General features: G+C 40.1%; 1 protein-coding gene across 1 annotated transcript in view; it reads right to left on the reverse strand.

The window, feature by feature from the left end:
- Positions 1 to 26,238, reverse strand: part of LOC105027289 (chromodomain Y like 2) — a 34,309-nt gene extending 8,071 nt beyond the window's left edge. The window contains exons 1-4 of the mRNA XM_010899324.3: positions 26,029 to 26,238; positions 9,947 to 10,652; positions 4,337 to 4,554; positions 1,144 to 1,316 (exon numbers count right to left, since the gene is read on the reverse strand). Coding sequence (XP_010897626.1) covers positions 1,144 to 1,316; positions 4,337 to 4,554; positions 9,947 to 10,652; positions 26,029 to 26,052 — 1,121 coding nt within the window. The 5' untranslated portion in view covers positions 26,053 to 26,238. The remainder of the gene's footprint in view (positions 1 to 1,143; positions 1,317 to 4,336; positions 4,555 to 9,946; positions 10,653 to 26,028) is intronic.
- Positions 26,239 to 26,606: the final 368 nt, after the last annotated feature.

The following is a 26,606-nucleotide window of genomic DNA, read 5'->3' on the forward strand; positions in this document are numbered from 1 at the left end:
ATACAGCATGTCATCAGAAAATACTGGCAGACAATTTGCATTCTTCTGCATGAAAGCTGCGCATGGGACACTCTTGAACTTTCCAAAACTTCCATGACCCTAAGCACAAGGCCAAGTTGACCCTGCAGTGGTTACAGGGTGAAGGTTCTGGAGTGGCCGTCACAGCCTCATGACCTTAATATCATCGAGCCACTCTGGGGATCTATCAAACGTGTGGTTCATGCAAGACGGCCAAAGACTTTGCATGACCTGGAGGAATTTTGCCAAGACGAATGGGCAGCTATATCACCTGCATGAATTTGGGAGCCTCATAAACAACTATTACAAAAGACTGCACGCTGTCATTGATGCTAAAAGGGGTAATACACAGTATTAAGAACTAAGGGTATACAGACTTTTGAACAGGGGTCAGTTCATTTTTTTCTTTGTTTCCATGTTTTGTTTTATGATTGTGCCATTCTGTTATGACCTACAGTTGAATGTGAATCCCATAAGAAATAAAAGACGTGTTTTGCCTGCTAACTCATGTTTTCTTTACAAATGGTACATACAGCTCCGGAGAAAATAAGGAGACCACTGCACCTTTTTCTTTCCTTTCCAAATTTTTTTTAAAGGAAAGTTTTGAATGAGCAACAGAAGTGTTGAATTTGCAGTGGTCTCTTAATTTTAACCCTTCTGTTCCCTCACTCAAAACTTTCCTTTTAAATCCTCACTCCTTTTTGACTTTTTTGGAAAGAAAAGGTGTAGTGGTCTTTAAATTTTTCCAGAGCTGTATATTACCAATCCTCCAAGAGAATGCAAACTTTTGAGCACAACTGTATTAGCTGTGTACATTTTGTATTGAAATTAATAAAAAAATCCTTACATTTAAAGCACACATGAAATAATAAAAAAATATATTGGCCTACTATAGTATATGGACTATATACTATAAAGTACAATGCCAGCATCTCAGTATTTACTTGTGCTCATCCTGCTTTAGTTTAATCAGTGCTAGTATATGTTTCATGCACAGAACATCCGTGCAAATGTGCGTTCAGTTTTCCTTGTTCCAGCGACATCCTACTTCGGGGGGATAATGGCAATAACAATGTGTTAATTCTCTCTGTTTGGGTGGGTTTGAGGCATATGCTCTCCTCTTACCGTACTGCTTCGGTAATTCGGCTGCTCTCTTTCCTGCGGTCCGTAGAGAGGCGTCCTATCAGGTACGATGGGTCCAGGCCACTGCAAAAGATCGTCCCTACAGCACTGAGCAGCAACAGTTTACTGTCATCAGCTGCTGCATTCCCTAGAGCCCGACACACCTCCTTCATTATCTACACCAGGGGAGGGTGCAGGAGAGAGAGAGGGAGGAATGGTGGGTTTGGGAGAGCAAGGGGGATTAGTGAGATAGAGAGAGGAAGATTGATCAGTTCATTCATGATTCATATCATACCCATAATATAAAGACAAGATCAAAGTGAGTGTGTTTGTAATTTGTAAATACATTCATTGTTGTCTTGTACATCAGCGCTGTGTAAAAAAAAAAGCATGACTCATTTGCACTAGCACATGCCGGCCTCCTGCTGCATCTTTTGTCTTTACGACTGCTACAAGGTCCCCATTCTTCAGACTGAGACAAAGTCAACAAAACATTGCTTTTGACACCAGCTTAAATTTAACCCATAATGACAGAGGGTCGAAGCCAAACTTAAAAGAGCAGCAGTTATTTGTCCTCTATTTATCATACATGTATCATAGAGCCGCAGTCAGTCAGTCATTCTGTATTCAGAACCATTAAGATCTTTCTATAAATGATTAGGAGTATGGGAACTGCCACTTGGCAATGCCATTGGTGTATGAAACCAGAGGTTGCCTGGAGCTTCCAAAACCATCCACAGTCTCTTGTTGTTTCATGTCTTCTGATTCCCCCTGACACAAATTAACTAGTTTCCCAGTTAGATAAATTCAGCAAGAAATCCTACACACTGCATGGACTGTAGCTGGATGTGTTGACAGTGTGTGTATTTGCTCCTGCGTGTTTGTGCCAATGTCAGATTAATTGCATGGTCAATTAAACCCGCATAGAGATAGACAGGGCAGGAGAGTGATACTGACAAAAATAGAGGGGGGTGGGGTTGGTTGTCTGTGGCAGTGTTGACACTGCTGCCAAACGATACCATTCAGAAGCCAGCTATACACTGGCCCTGCCCAGAAGCAATTTGTAAATAACTAGCGAAGGGCACCCACAACAAATTGGGTTGATACCATGTTATGTGTCAACTCCCTGGGATTGAAAAAGACACCACCTTGGGGACAGAGATAAAAAAAAAAAGCTGGATGTGTAGTGTATCTGTGTGTTAAACATGGTATAAGGAACCCATGCCAGGACCTAATGTGAGATTTTTTGTTGTTTCTCAACAACAATAAATAAACATATTCTGTGTAAAAACGGAGCAGGGCCAGACTCCATCGATCATTCTACACCAATACACAACAGGCAAAACATCATCTTTAGACGTTAGTAGTAGCGGGGAATGTCTGTCAGGAATATACACCACGAAACCTAGGGAAGGTTTTGTGTGACATTTAAGATTGACACCTATTTATACCATAAAAAATGTATATCCGACACAAATCTGTTCACAAATGTTGTTCTATAGCTTGTGTGACTGTTGTTGGCAACGGTGCTTAGCCACTGACGATATGGGTTTTTGCAAAGGTTAAAGTCTGATATGAGGTCCTCTGCCCTCCTTGGGTCTTTGGCATTGTCTGTTTTCTGTGTCACAAGCAGAGCTGAAAAGGCATGGCCAAGTTTGCACAACTATTCTGGGTTATTTCTGATACTAGCTAAAAGGTGGAAAAAACGTCTGACACGATTTCAGCCTTTACAGCCACAAAAGTCACATTTTCAAAAAGCTGTTCAGAGTTTTGATATAAACTATAGCTACTGTCACTTCTTCAAAAGACTGTTTCAAAAATAGTAATGTTCTCTGATTCAAGTTCCATATGTAAATATTATCTGCTCTTTTTTGTTCTTTTCTGGACCGCCTGTTTGTCTTGTGGCTTATTATGCATCTTTCATTTACATTTATCAGTGTGCTTCCACTAATGTGGGATCATTTCAGATCAGCATGACACTAATATAGTCATGGTAGTTTCAATTTAAACACATCACAGTGTTGTCTAGAATTAGTGCAGACAAGATTTTCACACTTCCAATTTGTCAAGGATGATCTAACATTGTTATAAATACTGAATAAAATACGTTATAGGTGTTACTTTGCATTTATATGCTTGAGATGAGATAGCAGCATCCCATCACTCAATGGCATTCACCAGAGAGTCAGGATTGGATGAAAGCAGACATGCTCCTCTTTCGTATTGCATCCATCAATGCTGAAAAGTTCTAAGTAATCGACAAAGGGAAATCCTTTGGACTGGTTTCATGGCCAAACATGTAGAGATCGCAAAGAACTGGAACATGACCTGAGACAATCGAAAGCCTGCCAAACGCAAGAGTCTTCTTGAGAAGTCGGATTATAAAAATGCCTAATACGTCAAATAGCAGAAGGTTGAAAGTTAGTAGAGAAATGACGTTCTAAAAACAATGCATATAATGTCTTGGAGGAAATGTATTCATCCATTAACAATGTTATCTGATTCATATTTGTGTTTTAAATCAGTAAAAATTTTCAAACCATAAATATTTAACAATATATGATAATATTGATAAATATGTGAACCTTTATAATGAAAATCAACAGTTATCCAATGACAACATCATTTATGGTTTGTAACACTGCACATGGAAAATATCCAAAAAGAATAGCTACACCAGTAGAACGAGAAGAGCTTTTAAGTTATCATGAAACAGACGTTTAGACTGAACTGTGATTCTAACCCTACTCAGTTCCATTTGATGAATTGCATAAAAATATATATGGCGACCTCTGTAATAATTGGGGCAATTAAGGAATTTTTCATTTTTAAGGTTTTGAAATCAAACAATTACTAGGAGGTTAAAGTATAATTGTGCAATCTTTAGTTGAGGGTATTATTGTATATATTGGTTTTACTATTTCTTACTGTTACAATAATTACAGAAAGCAATGCAGCATGTGTAATAAAAAGCAACAACTCAAGCAGAAGCCTTGAGAAGAGATTACATTTTATACTGATATATATATATATATATATATATATATATATATATAATTTTTTATTATGCCAGGTTTAAGCCCCCTGATGATGTGAGGCCTTTGGGAGTTGCCTCTTACTGATTCTACCAATGGTTTAACAATGTTATTATTTTGTGTGCATGCATTTGTGAGTGTATGCGAATTGTATCCAATACCTCTGGTGTTAATGCGTTGTTGTCTGACGTCTGACTGGAGAGTAGCACATGCGTAAAGCCCTCCTCCTTCCGGACAACAATGTCACGGAATCGACAGTTGGTCTCATTCTGTCGCACATTGTACCTAAGCCTCTTGTCGAAAACATAGCCTTTGTTGTCGCCAAGCTTTCTCTTCACAGAACTTTGCAGATTAATCCCACCGTTGGAGATTGTGGAACCTGTTGGAACAAAGAGAGAACAGTCAATGATGAGGATCAGATTAGGAGGAGTCAGTATCCCAGCTTGGAGTGGGGTGTATTGTATGCTGATAGTGAGAATGCAAAACAATGTAAACTTAAGTGTCACTATTTGACCTGTTTAATAACACTATTTGACATGTAAAATAACAAATATATTAAAGAACTATCCAGATGGTGTATACAATATTCACAAAAATTGCCTTCAAATCCAAACTTTTGGAGTACAGAGGCAAAGGAAGCAACAATTGTTCCAATATGTAATGACTGCCCTAACAGATTGTGATTTAACTATGACAGAAATGCAAAGGTAATCAAATGTAATCATTAACTTAGTGAAGCTAGTTTCGGACTGTGACCCAGGACTGGAATACAGTAGCACTATACTGAGCCATGAGGAACTCAGAGAGCATGTATTCAGCTAAAGGTCACTGAGACATCCTTAGCCTCCTTTACATAGTGTTTCTCACAGATATAAAATAGTTTTCCAATTAAACTATGACTGTAGCGAACTGTTCAGGCTTCAATGATTGTCCAGTGGTTTTCATGTAAATAGCTACTTGGTCTGTAACCTGAATAAATACTGAGCTGGGAAGAAGCAATGCAGGATAGTCTACTCCCCTTTGGACCCACTTAAATGTTTGTTATGTCAGTACCTCCAACATGAGAGAATCACCCCTGACCATTCTCTCATGGAACACCACCTTCCTAAAGGACTGAATGGTGGCGGTGTGACCACTGCAGCACATGTCCACAGTGCAGGGGGTGCAAACTGCAGACCAACCCTACAACGGCCCAGCAGAGAGAGTTCCGCCCTGGAGATGCTGGAACATAAGATTCAGGCTCAGTGGCAGGTCCCCTATGAGGCCGATCAAGGTCTCCGTTCTCAGGAGACAACTCAGGAGATGGTGCAAATAACAACGTTGACTCAGGGGCTAATGGGGTTCCATGTGGAAGGAACTTTGCAAGAAAAGGTTCTCTTTGGCGAAATGCATGCTGCTCAGCAGCTGCGTACTCGCGAAAATTGTCCTGCTGTTCCAACGGGTCTTCTTGACTACACTGGGGCAAACATCACTTAATCACCACAAAGCCAGGATGTTTAATTGGGGTCCGGGGAGGACAGATATGCCTAAAATTCCCGTAAAAATGAAATACCTTCAAAACAGTTTATGATAGCGAGACTCAGTTTTCTTTGCTGTTTTCCTGAGATTCTGCTGAAAAGAGACAAATGTTTTTTGTTTACGTGGGACATTTCCTGGTTGTCGAGTCATCCATTCCAAATGCAACCTAACCCTAGTGCAACTGACCAATGGATGGGCTGTTGCTTGACAGTATCCAATGCACAATTGACCAATGGAAGGATGTTTATATGCTAAATGTTTTCTTTTACCCAATCAGGGGAAGGTAACTGTTATGTATTCTAGCAAATCAAAAGGTTGGGGGGTGAGACATAATGAGTTTTGTTTTCTGTATGTGCTCAGTGACTAGAACACAAAGAGGCAAAGGCAGTAAGCTAACGTAGCATGCTAACCCATCATGCTAACAGAGCACGCTAACGCATCGCACAGACAAATAAAGGATACGTGTTTTCAACAGCCTTAATAGTATTATTATTAGTATAACATAGCAAAACCTAAAAACACTTTTACTCAATGTAGCCATAGTCCTTTTCGGTTTTCACACGCTGGATAGCTGAGTTACCAGAAAACAAAGGAGGAATGCTAACAACATGGAGCACAATAGGATTCCAAATATAGGGCTAGTAAGTAACATCAAATAACCTATTTATCATGAAATAATGTAATACAAATGTGATCATTATTGTCTGTTTTGCGTATTTGGAATGGGAGAACTGTTCCATATGAATGTTTGTGACCTGACATCAATGATAAATAAATGGGTGTCAAAAACGTATTGGACTGCTTGCACAAAAGGTGCATTTTTATTTCATATGTATTGTGAAACAATGCATATTTGGGTCAGAAAAATGGTTTGCAAAGAACATTTGTATCCGAATTGTTGTGTTGTGGTCAGAATTCAATGAAATATCTGATTTCGCTTTAAAAAAAGTATTTACATTTACATGCATGCTTATATCAGCGGAGGTTATTTAGAATCATTTTATGCCAAATACCTGATGATCCATAAACATTACATATTGTTTATAAGCCCAAATGTAAGAGTAGTGAAAACCGAAAAACAAAGCTTAGGTCTGGTTACGAAACGTATTAGCTAAAGATAGGTCTTTGATGTGTCGATTCTTTATAATAACTTTATAATTCATGATAACAGCTCACCGTTATATTGTGCGCATCATGTATTGTGCATATCATGTACATAATCAATGTTATTTTGGCCCGTGAAAATTATATTCTATTTGTTTTCTTCTTGTCATTTTCAGTAGGAAAGCGTTAACAATTAGCATACTATATAGACAAAATTACAATTACAAAGAGATCTATGTATAATAATGTACAGCTCTAGAAAAAATTAAGAGACCACTGTTTCTTTACTTTCCAAAAAAGTTGCACTGTCAAATGCAATGAATAAAACACAGTTGACATTATGTGTGTGAGGAGATGATAATATAGAAGCACCGTAATTCCTGAGGGACGATCATTTTAATTAGCCTACTATCAGACACCCCACACACACTTTTATAGCCTACACATGTACACAGGCCAGGTAGGACTACACATGTACACAGGCCAGATAGGACTACACATGTACACAGGCCAGGTAGGACTACACATGTACACAGGCCAGGTAGGACTACACATGTACACAGGCCAGGTAGGACTACACATGTACACAGGCCAGGTAGGACTACACATGTACACAGGCCAGGTAGGACTACACATGTACACAGGCCAGGTAGGACTACACATGTACACAGGCCAGATAGGACTATACATGTACACAGGCCAGATAGGACTACACATGTACACAGGCCAGGTAGGACTACACATGTACACAGGCCAGGTAGGACTACACATGTACACAGGCCAGGTAGGACTACACATGTACACAGGCCAGGTAGGACTACACATGTACACAGGCCAGATAGGACTACACATGTACACAGGCCAGATAGGACTACACATGTACACAGGCCAGGTAGGACTAATTCATGCTCAAGCTCTATTCAACATATAAAGGAAAACACACACATTAGAAAGTGAGTGAGATACGTTCATAATACACACTCTTCTTGGCTCCACATTTTAAAATAGGAATGTCTTTATGAAAATACTAAATTGTATATTGTGAGAAATCGTAGACTGGCCCAGCTGTAATATAAAATGCAGGAGCAAGATCAATGGCCACTGCCAGACAGGTTAAAACAATTTAGAGGGCTTAATGCAGCCTTTTTGTCTTTCGGACACATTTCTATCTGGTATCCTAATTAGACTATCCGACAAAAATTAAGATCTGTTTATACCTCATCCCTGGCATATTTTGGATTGGATATGGCTGACTTTAGATGTCAGTCGGATTGGGTATTGGTTTTACAACAAATCAGATGGATGTTTTCGGGATCAGATAAAAATGTCACGGATACAGTTCGGCAGGGATATATATTTCGTGATCCCACAAAGACATCGACCTTAGGACATTTTCTTGGCAGAGTAGTCAAGAACACTTAGTCAAGAACACTTACTGGAAAGAGCTTTTTCCAAGTCACTCTTCTGCTGATCAGAGGTGAAAATAGATATAATTTCTTACCGGTACTGACATGTGGGTGCATGAACTGCCTTGTGAATTTTATGTGCCTTATTAGCTAACGATAGGCATATTTGATGTGTCAACTCTTCATAATAACTTTATAATTGTATAATTATAACAGCTACCGGTTATGGTTATGTTGTGCGCATCACACATTTTGCAGATCAGGCAGATAGTCAATGCTATTTTGGCCCGCGCAAATGATATTCTATTTGTCTTCTCCTGTCACTTTCAGTAGGAAAGCCTTAACAATTAGCCTACAATAAAAACAAATTGGAATTAGAAAATCGAAAGAGATATATGCATAATAATATATATCCTATTCATATATTCTACAATTTGCAGTTTGTTAACAAACCCAACTCATGATGACATTTTAATATTCTTCTATTTACGCTAACATTGACTGTACATTGCAGAGGATGTTTGGTGGCGTAGTACAAAGTGAGATGAGATGTGTGCTCTACTTTTCAAGTCGCTCATGTGAGGATTATCCCGATTTACGATTATCCCGATTATGGAATTTCTCCACGATTTCATAATCATGAGTATTTTCCATCGCGATTAGTACTAAAATCATCCCATCCCTAGACACCATCATAGATGATAGTGTCACGCCAGAAAATGGCTAGGAGGGCCGTCAAGGAAATGTATATGTGGGTCATAGACACATTGATGAGTGACCCCATCACCATGGTTCTGAAACCCGATGGATCAACACGTTCTGCAATGACTTGCCGGGGACTCACGCCATTTAGCGGTTTGACGTCTACTCAATGCCTAGGGTTGAGGAGCTGATCTAGCAGCTTGTAATAGCACACATACATACACATATATTCATTACCTTGACCATAGCAAATGGTACTGGTGTTAAACCTATGGCCCTAGAAGACTGCCACAAGACCTTCTACGTTACTCCAGATTGGCTGTTCTAGGACGTTGCCCTCTCAAAATATGGTCCATCTGGGAATGGCCATGGCCCAGGGACAAGAAAGGAGTCTGTGTGCTCTGAATTAACCACAGCTGGGTTCACTGACTGCACTGATTGCTTCCCTATATTTAGGGTTAGGAGACACCTGCCTCGGCCACTTTGAGCAGCTACGGGGGAGAGTGGATGCAATTCTTACCTGGCCAAGAATCACCAACAAATGATGTTTGATTGAGGGCATTGATTTCACTAGTGCTAGGAATAGCATTCTTTCTCTCCCCCATGATGTTTTACAGTGCATTAGCTAGAAAGAGCCACACTTTTCTGGACTGTGTATTTTACACAGTCCAGGACCAGAAGATATTGTTCTTCTCGAGTTCTCCCATACTATTGATTGTTTGTTGCTTTGGATTGTTCCATTTGGTGCAAAAGTAAAGAAAGAACCCCTCTTTATAATACACAATTTAACTTTCCCTCTTTCACTTAAATTCTTGAGTCACATCCCCACATGTCTTGTTATTGATCCAATAGTTCACTGTACATGTTTATTCAGTCAGTAACTATGTCTTTTCTAGCTGAGTCTAGCTTGGCAAGACAAATTCATACCTTTATGCAAGAGTACACAACACGAGATTAAGCAAAAAGAAACAATGTCACAAAAATTCGCACAAATAAAATAAAAGGATGTATGGTATATCCCTTTCAGATTAGATCACTTACCTAGTTCGTTGACCAGTGGTGTCCCAGTGTTCTCCACTTCTCCAACTACCCTCTCTACCCTGCCCACTCTGTCCTGGGGCAGTCTGTGTGTCCTGGCTGCTGCCCTGTACAGGGGTGTGTCCGACTCTCCATTCTGTAGTCCGTTATGAGGGCCCCTCACCGGGGGCACAAACTGCAGTCCCCCTGGAGACGCCTTGTAAGTCATGGCTTTGGTCACCCTGTGTGGATAAACATGCTTCCCACCTCCACCTCCTCTTCCACCTTCAGCTCCTCCTCGACTCACCTTCTTCTGCTTTTGACAATCTCCGGTACCAGCCTCCAAACCCTCACCCATCCTTCCCCCCGGCACCGAACCCATCTGTGCCATTGGACTACCACTAGTCTTTTTCTTCTTGCGTGCCTCTGTCTGGCCTCTAGGACTGTCCAGGGCAGTAGGACGGGTGTTGAGAAGTCGTGTCCCCACCCCCCCTGGGGCCTCTCCTGGCCTCCCGGGTCCCCCTGTTACCCCAAGGGGCAGCTTGGGGGGTTTAGAACGCTTGTGTCCGGGATACAGGTGTAGGCTGTTGAACTGGTCAATGAACTCCTCACAGTGCAGCAGGTGGTGCTCCGGCTCCCAGGTGTCCTCCTTGCTTCCGTAGCCCTTCCACCGGATCAGGTACTCCCACTTGCCCTTCTTGTTTCGCCGCTTGTCAACAATCCGCTCCACCTAGGGGAAGACAAAGGTACCAGAACATGTGACATTCAGAATTTGCAATTTACATTTCCCTTTTCCTAATGTACATTTCCCTTTTTTAATAAATACTTTCCTTATGTATTCATTAAAAAGGAATGCCCGTTACAATATTTAAATTAAACGTAAATCAAAGAAAAAAATAACTACTGTTAACATATCATTTGATGGTAAGAAGCTGTTATAGGAATTCAAATTTGACAATGATAGAGATCCACAATCTATCCTGTTCAACCTGTAACTGAATTGGGATATATAAAAGTATTTTTCTGTAACCGACAGACATGCTCAGTAGGTCAATAGTCCGCTCAAGTGATTGCCAACTCATGCCAACATGTAGCCAAAAAAGGGAGCCGAATATCTTACAGTCTGTCTTGAATTTTTTTAAATAATACCTCCCGCCAATGGGACCACTAGGGAATGTTTTTTTTCTTCAGAGTGCAGGCTCCAACCCATGGTGGGAGGAGAGGGAAAAACCCAAACCAATCAAACCGTTCTCCTATGGTGAGGTGGCGTCATCTGTGGTAGCCTCAAGGTGGCAGGTTTGGAGGGATGGGAGTGTGCATCCAAATCCACTTCGGACTCAGCTCCCTTCGTCTCCAGGCTTTATTCCTCTTCTCCCATTGTGTAGTTCTATTTCTTTAGATTACAATTTAATTTGTCCCAATTTCGATATGCATATGTTCTGTTAATAGTAATATTATCAACATACGTTCAACTGCTTGCTAAGGTTAGGGTTAGAATAAGGTTTAGGGTAATGTTAAAGGTTGGGGTTTGGTTGAAGATTAAGGTTAAGGTAAGGGTTAGTAGATTAATCAGTACATAATCTGTAGAGCATTTACAGAAAGAAATTAACACTGTCAAAAGTGTTTCCCTTCTCCCTTTGGCCACAAGCTGCTCCTTGGGAGCATTTAAATATCTCGCTTGACAAGGTCCCTAGTGGGAGGCAGCTGTACGGGTGAGGGGCTGCCCCTGGAGGATTCCGGAAAGTGACAGCTTTATTTTGGGGCATTGGTGAGCTGTTTAAACTCAGTAATATAAGAGAATTGGTCAGAAGTCTGAATACTTTTTCAAGGTTCTGCATATATTCACAACATGAGATCTGATATGGCAGCACATGTGCATAGACAGACACACACACACACACACACACACACTCACACTTCCATGACTGAACAGAATGATCTCTAATGGGAAATAACAAGTGTCAAGGCTGACTAAATCATTTGCTTTTCCCCTCAAGTCACCCACACAACAAGACAGACAGAACCCCATAGCATTCCTAAACTCAATGGAAAATCTACATTGAGTATGTTTTATAGTCCATGATGTTTAATCTGTGTATGTGAAACTGGCCCATAATCCACATTACTCAAAGTGGCAAACATTACCAATTCTGCGGGGCTGATAACTTCAAGGCAGCATATTCGATTTTCGTCCCAAAATAAAGCTAAACATCTCAGACTACTCTAGATTAGCACAGATTAACACACACTTTATACGCCAACTTCATGAATTGCTTATGTTCATTGGCTTCAGGGGAGTGTCAAGTCCTAAAAGTACATTCTGTAAGGAGTTGCTCATGGAAGATAGAGTAGGGCCACATCCACTGTAAGAAGGAGATAAGAACCCATAGGCTGCCTTGTAGAGACATTGTAGGGAAGGAACCGCTCAACAGGACCTTTTTTACAATGAAGGCAATGTCTTAATGCTATGCATGTTTTTGTTGTTGTTATGTTAGTGTTTTAATACAATACTAACACATCTTTTATATCTATCTTTTATATTCACCTTTTTTAATTAGTGCTTGGTAACAGCCATAACATGCATTTATTTACTAATAACCCCTTACATAGTGGCCTATATACAAACCAATGTGGCTATTATTTGATGTAACATGTCCTTAGGAAAATAAAGAATGTCCAGTAACTGAGTAATATTGCAAAAGAGTTGTCAACAGAGGTATATTGCAATAATAATAATTAATATTTGTAGGTTATGTTTAAAATGTAATGGAAACTAAGAAAGTTTTAAAGTAAAACGTATTGATCATTTTGACTTCAAGTACTAATGCATTGTCTTCATGAAATAGTCAGTATATTTGAACAGTTGGAGTGTGATTACATTGCCTATTCTGTTTCACAAGTTCAGACAACACAGCACAGTAAAGTAGAAGATAGTACATTTATATACAAGTAATGTAGCACTCTCATAAAGTGTAATGAGTGCATACATTTTCGGTTCTCTTCTCTTATTCTTTGATATGGAGCATGCCAATCTGCAACCCGAGTTAAAACACTAGTGACATGCTCTAGTGCAGAGGTGTCAAACCGGTTCCACGGAGGGCCGAGTGTCTGCAGGTTTTTGCTCTCTCCTTGTACTTGATTGGTTAATTAGGTCACAGATTGGTTAGTTTCTACCCTCACCTGGTTGTGTAGGTATGAACTAGTTACCAATTTATAGGAAAAACCAAAAACCTTCAGACACTCGGCCCTTTGTGGAACCGGTTCAACACCTGTGCTCTAGTGCCAGCTTGGCTTCAAGGTTCTTATGGTATAGGTCTTGTTAGAGAGCTTGTTCATTAAATGTATTTTTGATAATGTAAAGTTTGGTCCTCTGAATAATTATATCTCTGATGCAACAGGATATTGGACATTAATATCTAGCAGAAATACACAACTTGAAACATATTTATCAGGGACATCTGTCAATATATAATCAATGTAGACTATGTAGTCATATAACAGTTGATTATTTCAGTTCAATTACGTGGATCCACGGGAACAATTTTTACAAAACAGTATAAGTGTAACGAGGACGCGCGCCACCCCTCCCGACGTGGTGTTCGGCGCACGTCATCGCCGGCCTTCTAGCCACGCCGCTCCTCCTCCCACGGCACTGTCCTGTCTTGTTATTGCACACACCTGGTGTCCATTCCCTCATTAGATGGCATATATAAGTTCCTGTGTTTCCGGCTGTCTTTGTGTGGTATTGTTCTATGTTCGGTGTTAACGTTTGTGTAAGCTGTCTGCACGCTTGTTTTGCGCCTGTGCGCTCTGAGTTTTTTTACGCGTGTCCTTTTGAGTGAAGAATATAGGGATTTGAAACTACCTCCCTGCGTTTGGTCCTTATTCACGCACCTCGACTACACCGGTTAAAATAAGTCGTTTCCTTAAGATGTGGCTGTGTTGGCTCAGTGTTTAGTTGGGTAAGATTTTTTTACTATTGCAATCCTATATTTCCCAGTTCAATTTAAAATCTCAACAAATTATATGAATGATGCTAATAGATTGGTCAGATGGTTTATCAGAAGCTCTTTTGCAGAGTTACTTCCAGTAGGCTCATATTAATAAAAGTGTAATGTTACTTGACACATGTTTGTAAACAACAGGTGCAGACCAAAACTGAAATGCTTACTTATGGGTTCTTTCCAAATAACATAAGAGTTAGAAAGTATGAAGAAGATATTGGAGCAGAAGATACAAATTAATGATAAAATATTGTAATTTAAGGATCATGTACACAATGAATATCAAATAAAAGCAACAGCTTGGCAATCAACAGGGAGTAGTACAAGGTTTAAGTACTGTAAATATAGGTGGGGGTAAGGTCACAAGGCAACATAATAGATTATAACAAGTAGCACGGTGTGTGTGACTGAGCATGCATGCATGTGTGGGAGGATGTGTGTGGGAGGAGGGTATAGGAAAGTGTGTTTGTGTGTTGGTAATCTTTGCCAGTTTGATTAATGTGGATTATGGGCCAGTTTCACATACAAATACAGACATAAAGTCAGAACTAAAGAGTTAGTGCAGAAAGGGGACCATGTGAATAGTATGGGTAGCCACTGACATTTTGCTGTCAAGTTTAACAGTCTTATTTCATGGCAGCCAGTAAGAGAAGAACTATGACATTGTTGGTTGGAGTCTTGACAATTTAAAAACAAAATGTCTTATTATATACATATATAATTACATGTAGTAAATAACAATACAATCCCATTTATTTAGTAGCCTCTAGGCAAAGTAGAAGCAGGAGGCCATGAAACCTTCCTGATGTTCAAGGCGATGTCCTAGTGACTCGTTTTTATTTGTTTTACAGTGGGCCTAAATATTGTCTCTCGATACATTCTCTATTTGCACTTCAATAAAATAAATCAAAATTAAGAAAAGCAACAATAGGCTTATTTATACGAAAGTGTGAGGTTTGTCTTTCATCAATATTTATTGGCACATCGACTTCTTTAGGAAGCCACACAATGTTAGGAAACGGACATACAGTTGTGATCAAAAGTTTGCATAGCCTGGCAGAAATTGTGAAATGTTGGCATTGAAAATAGGACTGATCATGCAAAGCTCTTCTTTTTAAAGATAGTGATCATATGAAGCCATTTATTATCACATAGTTGTTTGGATCCTTTTTAAATCATAATGATAACAGAAATCTCCCAAATGGCCCTGATCAAACATTTACATACCCTTGAATGTTTGGCCTTGTTACAGACACACAAGGTGACACACACAGGTGAAAATAACAATTAAAGGTGAATTTCCCACACCTGTGGCTTTTTAAATTGCAATTACTGTCTGTGTATAAACAGTCAATGAGTTTGTTAGCTCTCACATGGATGCAGTAAGCAGGCTAGATACTGAGCCATGGGGAGCAGAAAAGAACTGTCAAAAGACCTGTGTAGCACGGTAATGGAACTTTACAAAGATGGAAAAGGATATAAAGTTATCCAAAGCCTTGCAAATGCCAGTCAGTACTGTGCAATCACTTATTAAGAAGTGGAAATTTCAGGGATCTCTTGATGCCAAGCCAAGGTCAGGTAGACCAAGAAAGATTTCAGCCAAAACTACCAGAAGAATTGTTCGGGATACAAAGAAAAACCCACAGGTAACCTCTGGAGAAATACAGGCTGCTCTGGAAAAAAGACAATGTGGTTGTTTCAAGTAGCACAATATGACAATACTTGAACAAAAATGAGCTGCATGGTTGAGTTGCCAGAAAGAAGCCTTTAGTGCGCCAATGCCACAAAAAAGCCTGGTTACAATATGCCCGACAACACCTTGATACGCCTCACAGCCTCTGGCACACTGTAATTTGGAGTGACAAGACCAAAATAGAGCTTTATGGTCACAACCATGAGCGTTATGTTTGGAGAGGGTCAACAAGGCCTATAGTGAACCGAATAGCATCCCCACTGTGAAGCATTATGGTGGCTCACTGATGTTTTGGGGTTGTGTGAGCTCTAAAGGCAAGGGGAATCTTGTGAAAATTGATGGCAAGATGAATGCAGCATGTTATCAGAAAATACTGGCAGACAATTTGCATTCTTCTGCATGAAAGCTGCACATGGGACACTCTTGAACTTTCCAAAACTACCATGACCCTAAGCACAGGGCCAAGTTGACCCTGCAGTGGTTACAGCAGAAAGAGGTGAAGGTTCTGGAGTGGCCGTCACAGCCTCATGACCTTAATATCATCGAGCCACTCTGGGGATCTATCAAACGTGTGGTTCATGCAAGACGGCCAAAGACTTTGCATGACCTGGAGGAATTTTGCCAAGACGAATGGGCAGCTATATCACCTGCATGAATTTGGGGCCTCACAAACAACTATTACAAAAGACTGCACGCTGTCATTGATGCTAAAAGGAGCAATACACAGTATTAAGAACTAAGGGTATACAGACTTTTGAACAGGGGTCAGTTCATTTTTTTCTTTGTTTCCATGTTTTGTTTTATGATTGTGCCATTCTGTTATGACCTACAGTTGAATGTGAATCCCATAAGAAATAAATGATGTGTTTTGCCTGCTAACTCATGTTTTCTTTACAAATGGTACCTATTACCAATTCTCCAAGGGTATGCAAAATATTGAGCACAAGTGTATCTCCATAAATCATTGGTTTACAGTACCCGCCCAACGAGTAAACAGTAAAGAAAGATATTACCAGGTACTAAATTTAACAAGCACTATAATAGCAATACCTGTGGCAATGAGCAAGGTACGCAGTACCAACACAAGCTAAGTCCCCAGCAGATCAGCAAAGTGAGTACCCTGACTGACTTAAATACACATACTAGATAGGCCATATTAGATTTGGAAATTTTAAGACTGTGTTAGGAGCAATCCTGACATAAAATGAAGGGTTCCTTGAATGAACTAGCTGTGCTCATTAATTTCTCAGTTTATTGTTCTCTAGTATTGCTAGTTAGAACCATTACTTTTAACCAAATAACTTTTCTATCTTCCCAATAGCATAACTGTAAACTGTTGATTGAGCAATTTCATTGTTTTCCTAAATTACTGTCTGGCTTTAGGGGGAAAGGTTTCATCTCTCGCAGGTGATTTCTATTTTATTTATTAGTTTGAGTACTAAGCCCTCCAAGCTCCTTTAGTGTCATCTTGTCAAGCAGCTGTATTGTCGTCTGAAACTAAGACTGTCGCCTGAAACAAAGACAGTTCTGCCAAGTTGTTCTGCAAGGTTATGACAATAAATAGAGTTCCGCCATGTTGTTCTGAAGAAAATAAAGGCTCAAGGAGCTCTTGAACTTGGGTATCTTACCGGGGCTTATAAATATACAAACTCTTTTCTTTTCAAGCAGTTCTTCTTGCAGATTTCATCATAACTCCTCTGACTTTTTTGGGGGTTATTTTCCCTCTCCAAGTGATCCTACTGAATAAAGGATCCCACTGATGTCTGCTCCAGATAGGTCCTAATAATCTTTGCAGACTTTTTGGGGTCTTTCTCATGCTAAAAGAAAGATTTTGCCAATCATTCACAGATGGCTATTCCTCATTGTAACAATATCAACCAGTGCTCGCAATAATCAAACAAAATTTAATATACTATACTATTAGGATGATATCTTGTCCCCTCAACAAAGAACAGCATCTTTATTTGAATACACTCTGAGACAGGCAGTTATCTTTAACTTATGGATAATATTAAAAGGCACAGATAAATATGTAAATACCATAATATGTCATTTCAAATATGTTCCAGCTGAAGCTCATATCCAAGCACCATGGTGCTTGCCTACAAAGGGGAACTCCCAGCTTGAGGCATTGCTCAAACCCAGCATCCCTATCTGAAGCTCATTCTTTCACCTCTAGTCTCTTGGCTCCCGCTCAGCCCAGTGAAAACTTTTCTGTCCTTGCAATCCAACAGTGGGATCAGCTTCCTCTTTAAGCTAGGATATCCAAGTCTCTGCCCATTTTCAAGAAACATAAGCATTGACTTTTTGTTGGAAGATTAAGATGAAGCCGAGGACACCATTGTCGCGAGATCACCCACACTCACCGCTGATCTGCCCCAGCGACACAGGAGCCAAGGAGGGAGAAAAACAGCCAGGAGACGGAGGGCGTTGAGATTGCTCAGGAATCGACTGCCCAAACACATACCCCCAAAAGCGCAACAGCGAGGCCGCCTCTGACGCCGCTGCCTCATTCTTATAAATAAAACATCCTCTAGTGCCCAGGACACTTGTGATGTGTCCATTCCCTGTATCTCTCCCTGTTTCAATTTTCAAAAGATCTACTAAATAACTCCACAGTGCCCTCACAGTTAGCCCTTACTTGGAGGTGCAACAGGCAATACGTGTGTGTTGGTGAGTACACAGAGGAGAGTTTAATCTAATTACATGTTCCTGTGTTTAGAAGAAAAGAAGCAACAAAGCACTGACCACACAGGAAAGATCAAGCAGATTCGGGTCTGAAAGTAGAAAACACAGACTGGCCAAACACTCACATATACACACACAGCCTCCCATCAAGCCCATTACCGCATAGTTGAACACTAAGCCTGAATGGCTGTTTGACTGCCAGAGAATCCATTACCAGACAGTGATTGGCTGGTGCAATAGGGAAAGAAATACAGAGCTACTCCACATTGTAACTTTGCTAGCCTGTATGTAACAGTTACACAGTGTATCATTTTGAGCCTAAATGGGGGTCTATGCTGAAAGTGTCAGCTTGCTTATAACCAGTGAGAGGAGAGATAATTACAGAGATGTGTGCTGTGGAGAGTTTGCATAATTCCCATGAACTAGCTGCTTCTTACAGCCCAATGGCGGGCCCGAACATTGTATACTACTTCTGACAATGACCACCCACCAGCTGGAGAATCAGAAGGCAGCAGATGATCAGTCTTTTAGTGATACAATACATGGCCATTGTCCTCACTTCGCCAGCTTCTTCATGTTTTCCAATACTGTTGAGAACTTTTGGTTTTCAATCAGCTGAAAATTCATAGTAAGTCATTGATATTTAGCCTAGCCGACTATGAAAAGTTGTTGTAGTTGTTGTAAACATGGCCAAATGCTGACTGGAGGAAGGGACACTTTTCTACTCATAATTTCAATGGGAACGTTGTCAGGTCCATGGGCGACACTTGCACGACATTGTTTGGTCAATCACTGTCTTCCTGAAAATCTTTGTGTCTGTATGTTTTATTTATTTATTTATTTATTTTTTTTTTTTTTACAGAGGATAACTGACCTTTATGGATGTTCCTATCTCTGCTTTTGAGTCTGAAATAGACACACACATTGAGATTTATTTATCTTTCTAGACTTTCAAAGTGGTTTCTATCATTTGAAACAGGATTACTTTGTTAAAAGGTTGAACTTTGAGAAATAAAGCTAAATTACTGCACCCAAATAGTCAATTTCAGTTAATTTCTGAACAAATTGGAACAAACCAATAAATGCTCAAATGCCAACCAAGGAACCCTGACGCCCAGCCCTCTGGCCAGTATGCAGTCAGCTCTCTATGTTTGACAACATTTTATGAAGTTGCAGCTTGGGGAATTGTTTATTCAAGATGTGAAATGTATTCTCGGCACATTTGGAGCTTTTCCACTTCAGAGGAATGTGCCATTTAATGTGTGAGGTTTATGACCAATTGTACAACCTGATATTACCAGGTTCAGAGTACTAGATAGAAGTTTCTACTTAATCCATCCAATCCAATTAATCCATGAAAAATGCAGGCTGCGACTTTTTGCAGTCTGGGGGTCGGGGACAGGTTTTGGGCTGGATGTATAACATTGTATATATATGCATGATATACAGTTAGGTCTGAAAATAATTGGACACTGACACAAGTTTTATTTTGTTAAGTTACAGTTAAATAATGGGCTTAAAGTCTTTAATTTAATTTGAGAGTATTCACATGCAAATTGGAGGAAGGGTTTAGGAATTACAACTCTTTAATATATAGCCCCCTCTTTTTCAAGGGACCAAAAGTAATTGGGACAATTGACTCAAAAGCTGTTTTATGGACAGGTGTGGGCGATCCCTTCATTATTTCTTCATCAATGAAGCAGATAAAAGGTCTGGAGTTTATTCCAGGTGTGGCATTCGCATTTGGAAGCTGTTGCTGTGAACCCACAACATGCGGTCAAAGGACCTCTCAATGCAAGTGAAACAGGCCATCCTTAGGCTGCAAAAAAAATCCATAAGAGAGATAGCAGGAACATTAGGAATGGCCAAATCAACAGTTTGGTACATTCTGAGAAAAAAATAACACACTGCTGAGATCTGCAAGGCCTGGACGTCCACGGAAAACAACAGTGGTGGATGATCATAGGATCCTTTCCATGGTAAAGAAAAACCCCTTCAAATCACGTGGCCAAGTGAAGAACACTCCATGAGGTAGGCATTTCATTATTCAAGTCTACCATAAAGACAAGACTTCACGAAAGCAAATACAGAGGGCTCACCACAAGGTGCAAACCATTCATAAGCCTCAAGAAAAGAAAGGCCAGAAAACATCTAAAAAAGCCAGCCCAGTTCTAGAACAGCATTCATTGGACAGATGAAACTAAGATCAAGCTGTACCAGAATGATGGGAAGAAAAAAGTATGGAGAAGGCTTGGAACGGCTCATGATACGAAACATACCACATCTGTAAAACTCGACAGAGGCAGTGTGATGGCATTGGCATGCATGGTAATGTGACAGAAGACAGAAGCAGCTCGATTAATTCTGAAGTGTATAGAGATACACAAAGTTGATTTGACGCTTCACTTTACAGACCAAAACATGGTGTGAAAGCAACCCAAGAGTTTTTAAGGCAAATAAGAGGAATATTCTACAATGGCCGTGTCAATCACCTGATCTCAACCCGATCGAGCGTGCATTTCACTTGCCGAAGACAAAACTTAAGGCAGAAAGACCCACGAACAAACAACTGAAGACAGCTGCAGTAAAGGCCTGGCAAAGCATCACAAAAAAGGAAATCCAGCATTTGGTGAAGTCCATGCCTTCCAGAACTCAAGCAGTCATTGCCTGCAAAGCATTCTTGCCTGCAAAGTATTAAAAATGAACATTTTATTTATGATTGTGATTTGTCCAATAACATTTGAGCCCCTGAAATAAGGGGACTGTGTCTAACATGGTTGCAATTCCTAAATGTTTCATACAATATTTGTGTTGATATTTTTGGGACCTACCCAATATTAGGCAGGTGGTCATAATGTTACAGTTGATCGGTGTATATACACACTATCATTCAAAACTTTAGGCTCACTTAGATGTGTCCTTTTCTAAATGACCCCAATGGAAGGCTATCACTCCACTGTGCAACGCCATGCCATACCATGTGGTCAGCATTTGATAAGAGCCAATTTCCTCCTACAACAGGACAATGACCCAAATCACAGCTCCAAACTATGCAAGTACTATTTAGGGAAGAAGCAGTCAGCTGGTATTCTGGTTATAATGGAGTGGCCAGCACAGTCACCAGATCGCAAATCTACTGAGCTGTTGTGGGAGCAGCTTGACCGTATGGTAGCTAAGAAGTGCCCATCAAGCCAATCCAACTTGTTGGAGGTGCTTTAGGAAGCATGGGGTAAAATCTCTTCAGATGACCTCAACAAAATGACAACTAGAACTGGACCGCCATATCAGTGGAATCCAACACCCTCTCTCTTTCATTGGGAGCACAGACACCTGTTTGTTATTACTACCCTGACAAAAGTGCCAGCTCGCCAAAACCACTCTGTATGCTTACTACATTTCTTCAGTGAGGGGAACAACGCTAAACGTACCATGGCGGAAGTAGCTAGTCTGTTTTTAACTAGTGAAGTTTGCAGAACTTCCAAAGACCCCCAAAATATTTTAGTCTTTAGAAATTTATGCTGAGACGGTTTTGGAAATGAAACTTTAACTAAACCAATGTCTGGATGATGCTCGACCACTAAAATGTATGAAGAATTCCTCTCACCAGTTAAAACTGAAGAATGAAGTTGAATAAATGCAATTAACTGCACACAAACTGACAAAATATGTTTTAGATGGTACAATGATTCCCTATATTAGTTGCTTTCCCCCCGCATTTGAACAGAAAATGAATGAAATGTGTAAAATTGAAAGAAATGACCAAGGGATTTTGCTTTCCCTAGCTGCCATTGTTCATGTCAGAAGGGAAAATTGCACCGTAGTGAAGCCGATTGTAGAGACGCTGTTTCATTTGAAAATAAAAGTTGCTGTTCTTTCTGTCAACTAATTTCAGTATCTTAGGACACATTTTTGTAAGCCCCCGTAGAGGTTGTCCTAATATACTCTGAACCTTGATGTACCACTTATAACAGCTGAAAAAAATGAACAAATCTCCCTTCTCCCAGTCAATTCTAAAACGGCTCCATGCATTAATTGTGAAATCCACCCACACTTACTCCATCACCCTCTGCCCACTGCAAAGGTAAACTTCAATGCATTACTCCAAGACAAGGAAGTGTTCAAGCAAGATCATTACTGACTTTTCCCACCCTGATAACCCACTGCTCCAAAAAGTATGCTGTGGCAGACAGGGGCCAGAAAATAGAGGTCAACCAATCCCACCGCCTGAATAGTTTCTTTCCCTGTGACATGGCCCTCAGAACCCGAAAATCTGTCCCAGGGAAACGTGCAAGACTATGTTCACAACATTGAGACACCCTTCAAACTGTTAACTTCAGCTGCACTATATTGGACACATAGCTACTCATCTCCTAGATACATACTAGAACTGTACATCTGTAAATGTCTACATCAACTGTAAATTAATGTACAGAATATACTCACTGTTAATTTCCTTTTATCTTACATGCTCACCACACATTGTATAAAATGTACATCCACTTTATATACATTGTGTATTTTGACCCTATATGATATATATCATTAACAGCAACATTACACTGAGGAAATGTGGGCTGCGTGTAAATGTACTTATAGATTCATTCAACTTAAAGCTGATTCTGAAAGACACTATAATCTACAAATGCAGTCATATACTTTGCTTCTACTACTATTTATTTACTATACACTGCTACCTACATGCATAAACACAAAATAACCTTGTACCCCTATACATTTCCCTTATTAGTCGTTATTCTTGTTTTATCACTCTATGTTCCTAACACCAGTACCATTGGCTTGCAAGTGGTCTGTGTGACCCTCCAAGGGTATGCCTCCCCAGACCATCACTGACCCACCACCAAACCGGGGCACCAATGCCCATTCCTGCCCATTCTGGTCCTCTCTGGTGAATGCCAATCAAGCTGCATGGTGCTGGGCAGTAAAGACAGATCACACTAGAGGACATCGGGCCCTCATGGAGTCTGTTTCTGACCAAACTGCACTCCAGTAGCACACTGGAGGTCATTTTGTAGGGCTCTGGCAGTGCTCTTCCTTTTCCTCCTCACACATAGGAGCAAAGGAGTACTGGTCCTGCTGCTGGGTTGATTTCCTTCTATGGCCCTGTCCAGCTCTCCTTGTGTAACGGCCCATCACCTGATATCTCCTCCATGCTCTTGAGACTGTACTGGGGGACACAGCAAAACTTCTTGCGAAGGCACATATGGATGTGCCATCCTGGATCCTGATTAAATACCTGTTCTCTTAATGTTTTTGAGCAGTGTACATTTTTTATTTTGTTTATTTCTGCATTTGTGAAAAAAAGACCTAGAAATAAGTAGTTCCCTGTTAGTGGACACATGATTTTATAGAAGCATATGAGAAATGAAATGTTATCTTGATAACATCACATCACAAATCACACACTTATACGATACAATCTCATCCAACACACCTGAATCCATTAGTAATAACTGAATCCATTAGTAAAAACTGAATCCATTAGTAATAACAATTTCTAATAATCTGATCTCATTAATAATATAATACTAAAAAGAATACTGACAACAAAACCTTAATGAAATGTATCTATCTTGGTAGAACAAAAAATACAGTACTAAATGTGGTCTGTATTGCTTCCTCAACATGTCTTCTTCATTACTAACACTGGTGTACAGATTTGAGTGACAAAAATAGTCTGTGAGCCCTTTCTAAAAGCCTTGAAATTTTATAGACTGAAATACATTACTCTATGATGGCCAGACTTCATGCAGTTTCCTACATACACTGATCAAATAAAGTTTGTTATCCAAAATGTAGATCTTAAAGATAATACAGAACATGTTTTAATTTGGATATAGTTAATAAAATGTTACGATGCTCAGGGTGACCTTGATGTGGAATCATCCAACAATATACCTTGGAACATTGAAGTGCATTTCTCATGAACAGTGCTTTATGGACACAACATATATCACAACATAGCTACTCAATTGATTCAAACTCCTTAAGAAAGGTATGGTGGAAAGGTCATATCGCAATGTTATAACTAAGAAATAATCAATCTACAGCCCAAGGTAAACAGTAAACAGACTGAACTATTTCTCAAAGCAAAACTGAAACAATGTAACCGAGTAAGCTTAGCTAATAAATTATGACAGCATTGTAAATGCTATATGTGAGGAAAACATACATTTCAGTTACAACAGCAAAGAGCAGAAAAAAGCTCACAGCTCTGGACCAGCATCAACATCAACCTGGCCAAAAGTGACATGTGGCACAGAGTCACTGTAAAAAAAGAACAGAGTGGCTGTGGATCCAGCTTTTCTTTCAACTTTCTGCACATGAGCAGAATTCTATGAACATATTTTGTCTGGTGCAGTCAAGGATTCTACACATTTTGACATGTCTTGTAACAGTAGGCTACCACACAAGCATGACAAATACAGGCAGTCTATTTAGGCAAGCTATTAAAGCAGAATATAAAACATAACCCAGACAGACAGGCAGTCTAAATACCAATTTAAAAGGAAATTACATTACAATTTAAAAATGAGTCTTAGTTTATAAAACATTGACTCATTTTTCGACTGTGCTCTCAATGGGATAGAGGCAATGCTAGACTTTTGACCCCAGGTCACACACCTGTCTCAGTGAAATAGACATGATGGCTGGGTACACCCTGGATTATTCCAAGAGGTTACACATTTATTTAAATAATAGAGCTTGTAAAAAATGTAAACAAACTACTGTTCCTACAAATGGACATGGAACTATAGAAGATACACAGTGGATAAATCAAGAACAGAGATGATATATTACACCAGGTCAACCTGTAACGGAGCATCACAAATATTTTTCCTACTGTAGCAAAGCCTGGTTCAAGTGCGAGGCACATCTACGATCTGCGATTAGAAATGAGGGAAACTGACATTGCAATTAATTAACTTGTTGAGCAACCTGTCTAGGCCCCCGTAAAAAGAAACCGAAACATGGTCGCCATAACTCTCCCAATAAAGAAGAGTTGGAGTCAGCAACATTGTCAACAAAACAATAAGCACAACAAGTGTTTCGAAGACAGCCCTATGTGGCGGCTTAACACCATCAACGGGCCAATATATCCATATAAAAGTAATTAAATGTCCGTGTTATATTGATACCTGGCTATTTCACCCATCAACACCCAACATTTTGCCAACTTTGCGCCCCGGAATTGTAGAGGCGCACAATTTGGCACGTCAAATTCATCACCCAGTTAAACAGAACTCTAGCGAAGCGTCTCTATGAATGAATGTTGTTACATATTTTAGTAGGCCTATTTAAAAAGACAAAATACCACAAATCTAAACAAAATGTTTGCTAATAAACATTCTTTCATCTGGCATGCGCACCTTATCCTAACCATCGTCTGGACCTATTCACCATGTCCGTTTAGTCCTGTCACTTTATCACGACTTTCAACTCGCGCGACGGACAGGGAGTTTACATTTCATGATCGTATCGTACACTCCAAACTATGTACCATTTTTACCCGATACAAAAGTAGCATATCGAAAGAAAGACGAGCCGTATCTTCTTGAGCACGGAAGGGCTGGTTAGTTACGACTGTTAAAGGGCTTTAGGACAGTTTTTTTCTCCATAAACGAGGACCTCCCCTTACTTCCTAATTCCTGTATTCGTCGTAGTAGCCTATTTCCAATTGACATGATTTCACAGTAGCCTACCTCGTAAAGGTCTCCCGAAGCCATCCTGGGGTGCGGACTTCGGAGGCGCGGCGTTCTTGCCTGCCTTGTTGGCTTTTTTGGATTCTCTTCGCTCAGTGTTTCGGCGAAAGCCCTGATAGACGGGTATTAGCGAACAGCCTTGTTATTCTGAGCCAGCCGCAGTAGCAGATCAGCAGACAGTGTCAATCGAGCCCGGCGCTCTGCTATGGATCGCTCTTCTCAAACCAAGGGGAGATTGGGGCGGTGCTGTTTATTCAGTGCGGAGTGGATGACTGAAATTAGTCAACGTATGAACGTAATAATCTGAAATGCGCTTCAGTCCAAGGACTGTGGAGTTAGCCAAATCATAAACCAAATGGAAGATCAATAGACTTTTTGAGTTGACACAATGATTAGCTCACTCTTATATCTGTCCAGATTAATTGAATAGATCATTTGAAGACCTAATTGGGTATTAAAACATATTTAACTAACACAGTGAGCAATGTTGATCAGGTTATTTCCTTTGCTTGGTATATAGCCTACCTTTTGCCCGGTTTCATTGGTTGAACACACCTTTACTGAACGTTCAGTGACTG

The sequence above is a fragment of the Esox lucius genome, chromosome 2 (assembly GCF_011004845.1).
Source record: "Esox lucius isolate fEsoLuc1 chromosome 2, fEsoLuc1.pri, whole genome shotgun sequence".
Classification (NCBI taxonomy): Eukaryota; Metazoa; Chordata; class Actinopteri; order Esociformes; family Esocidae; genus Esox; species Esox lucius.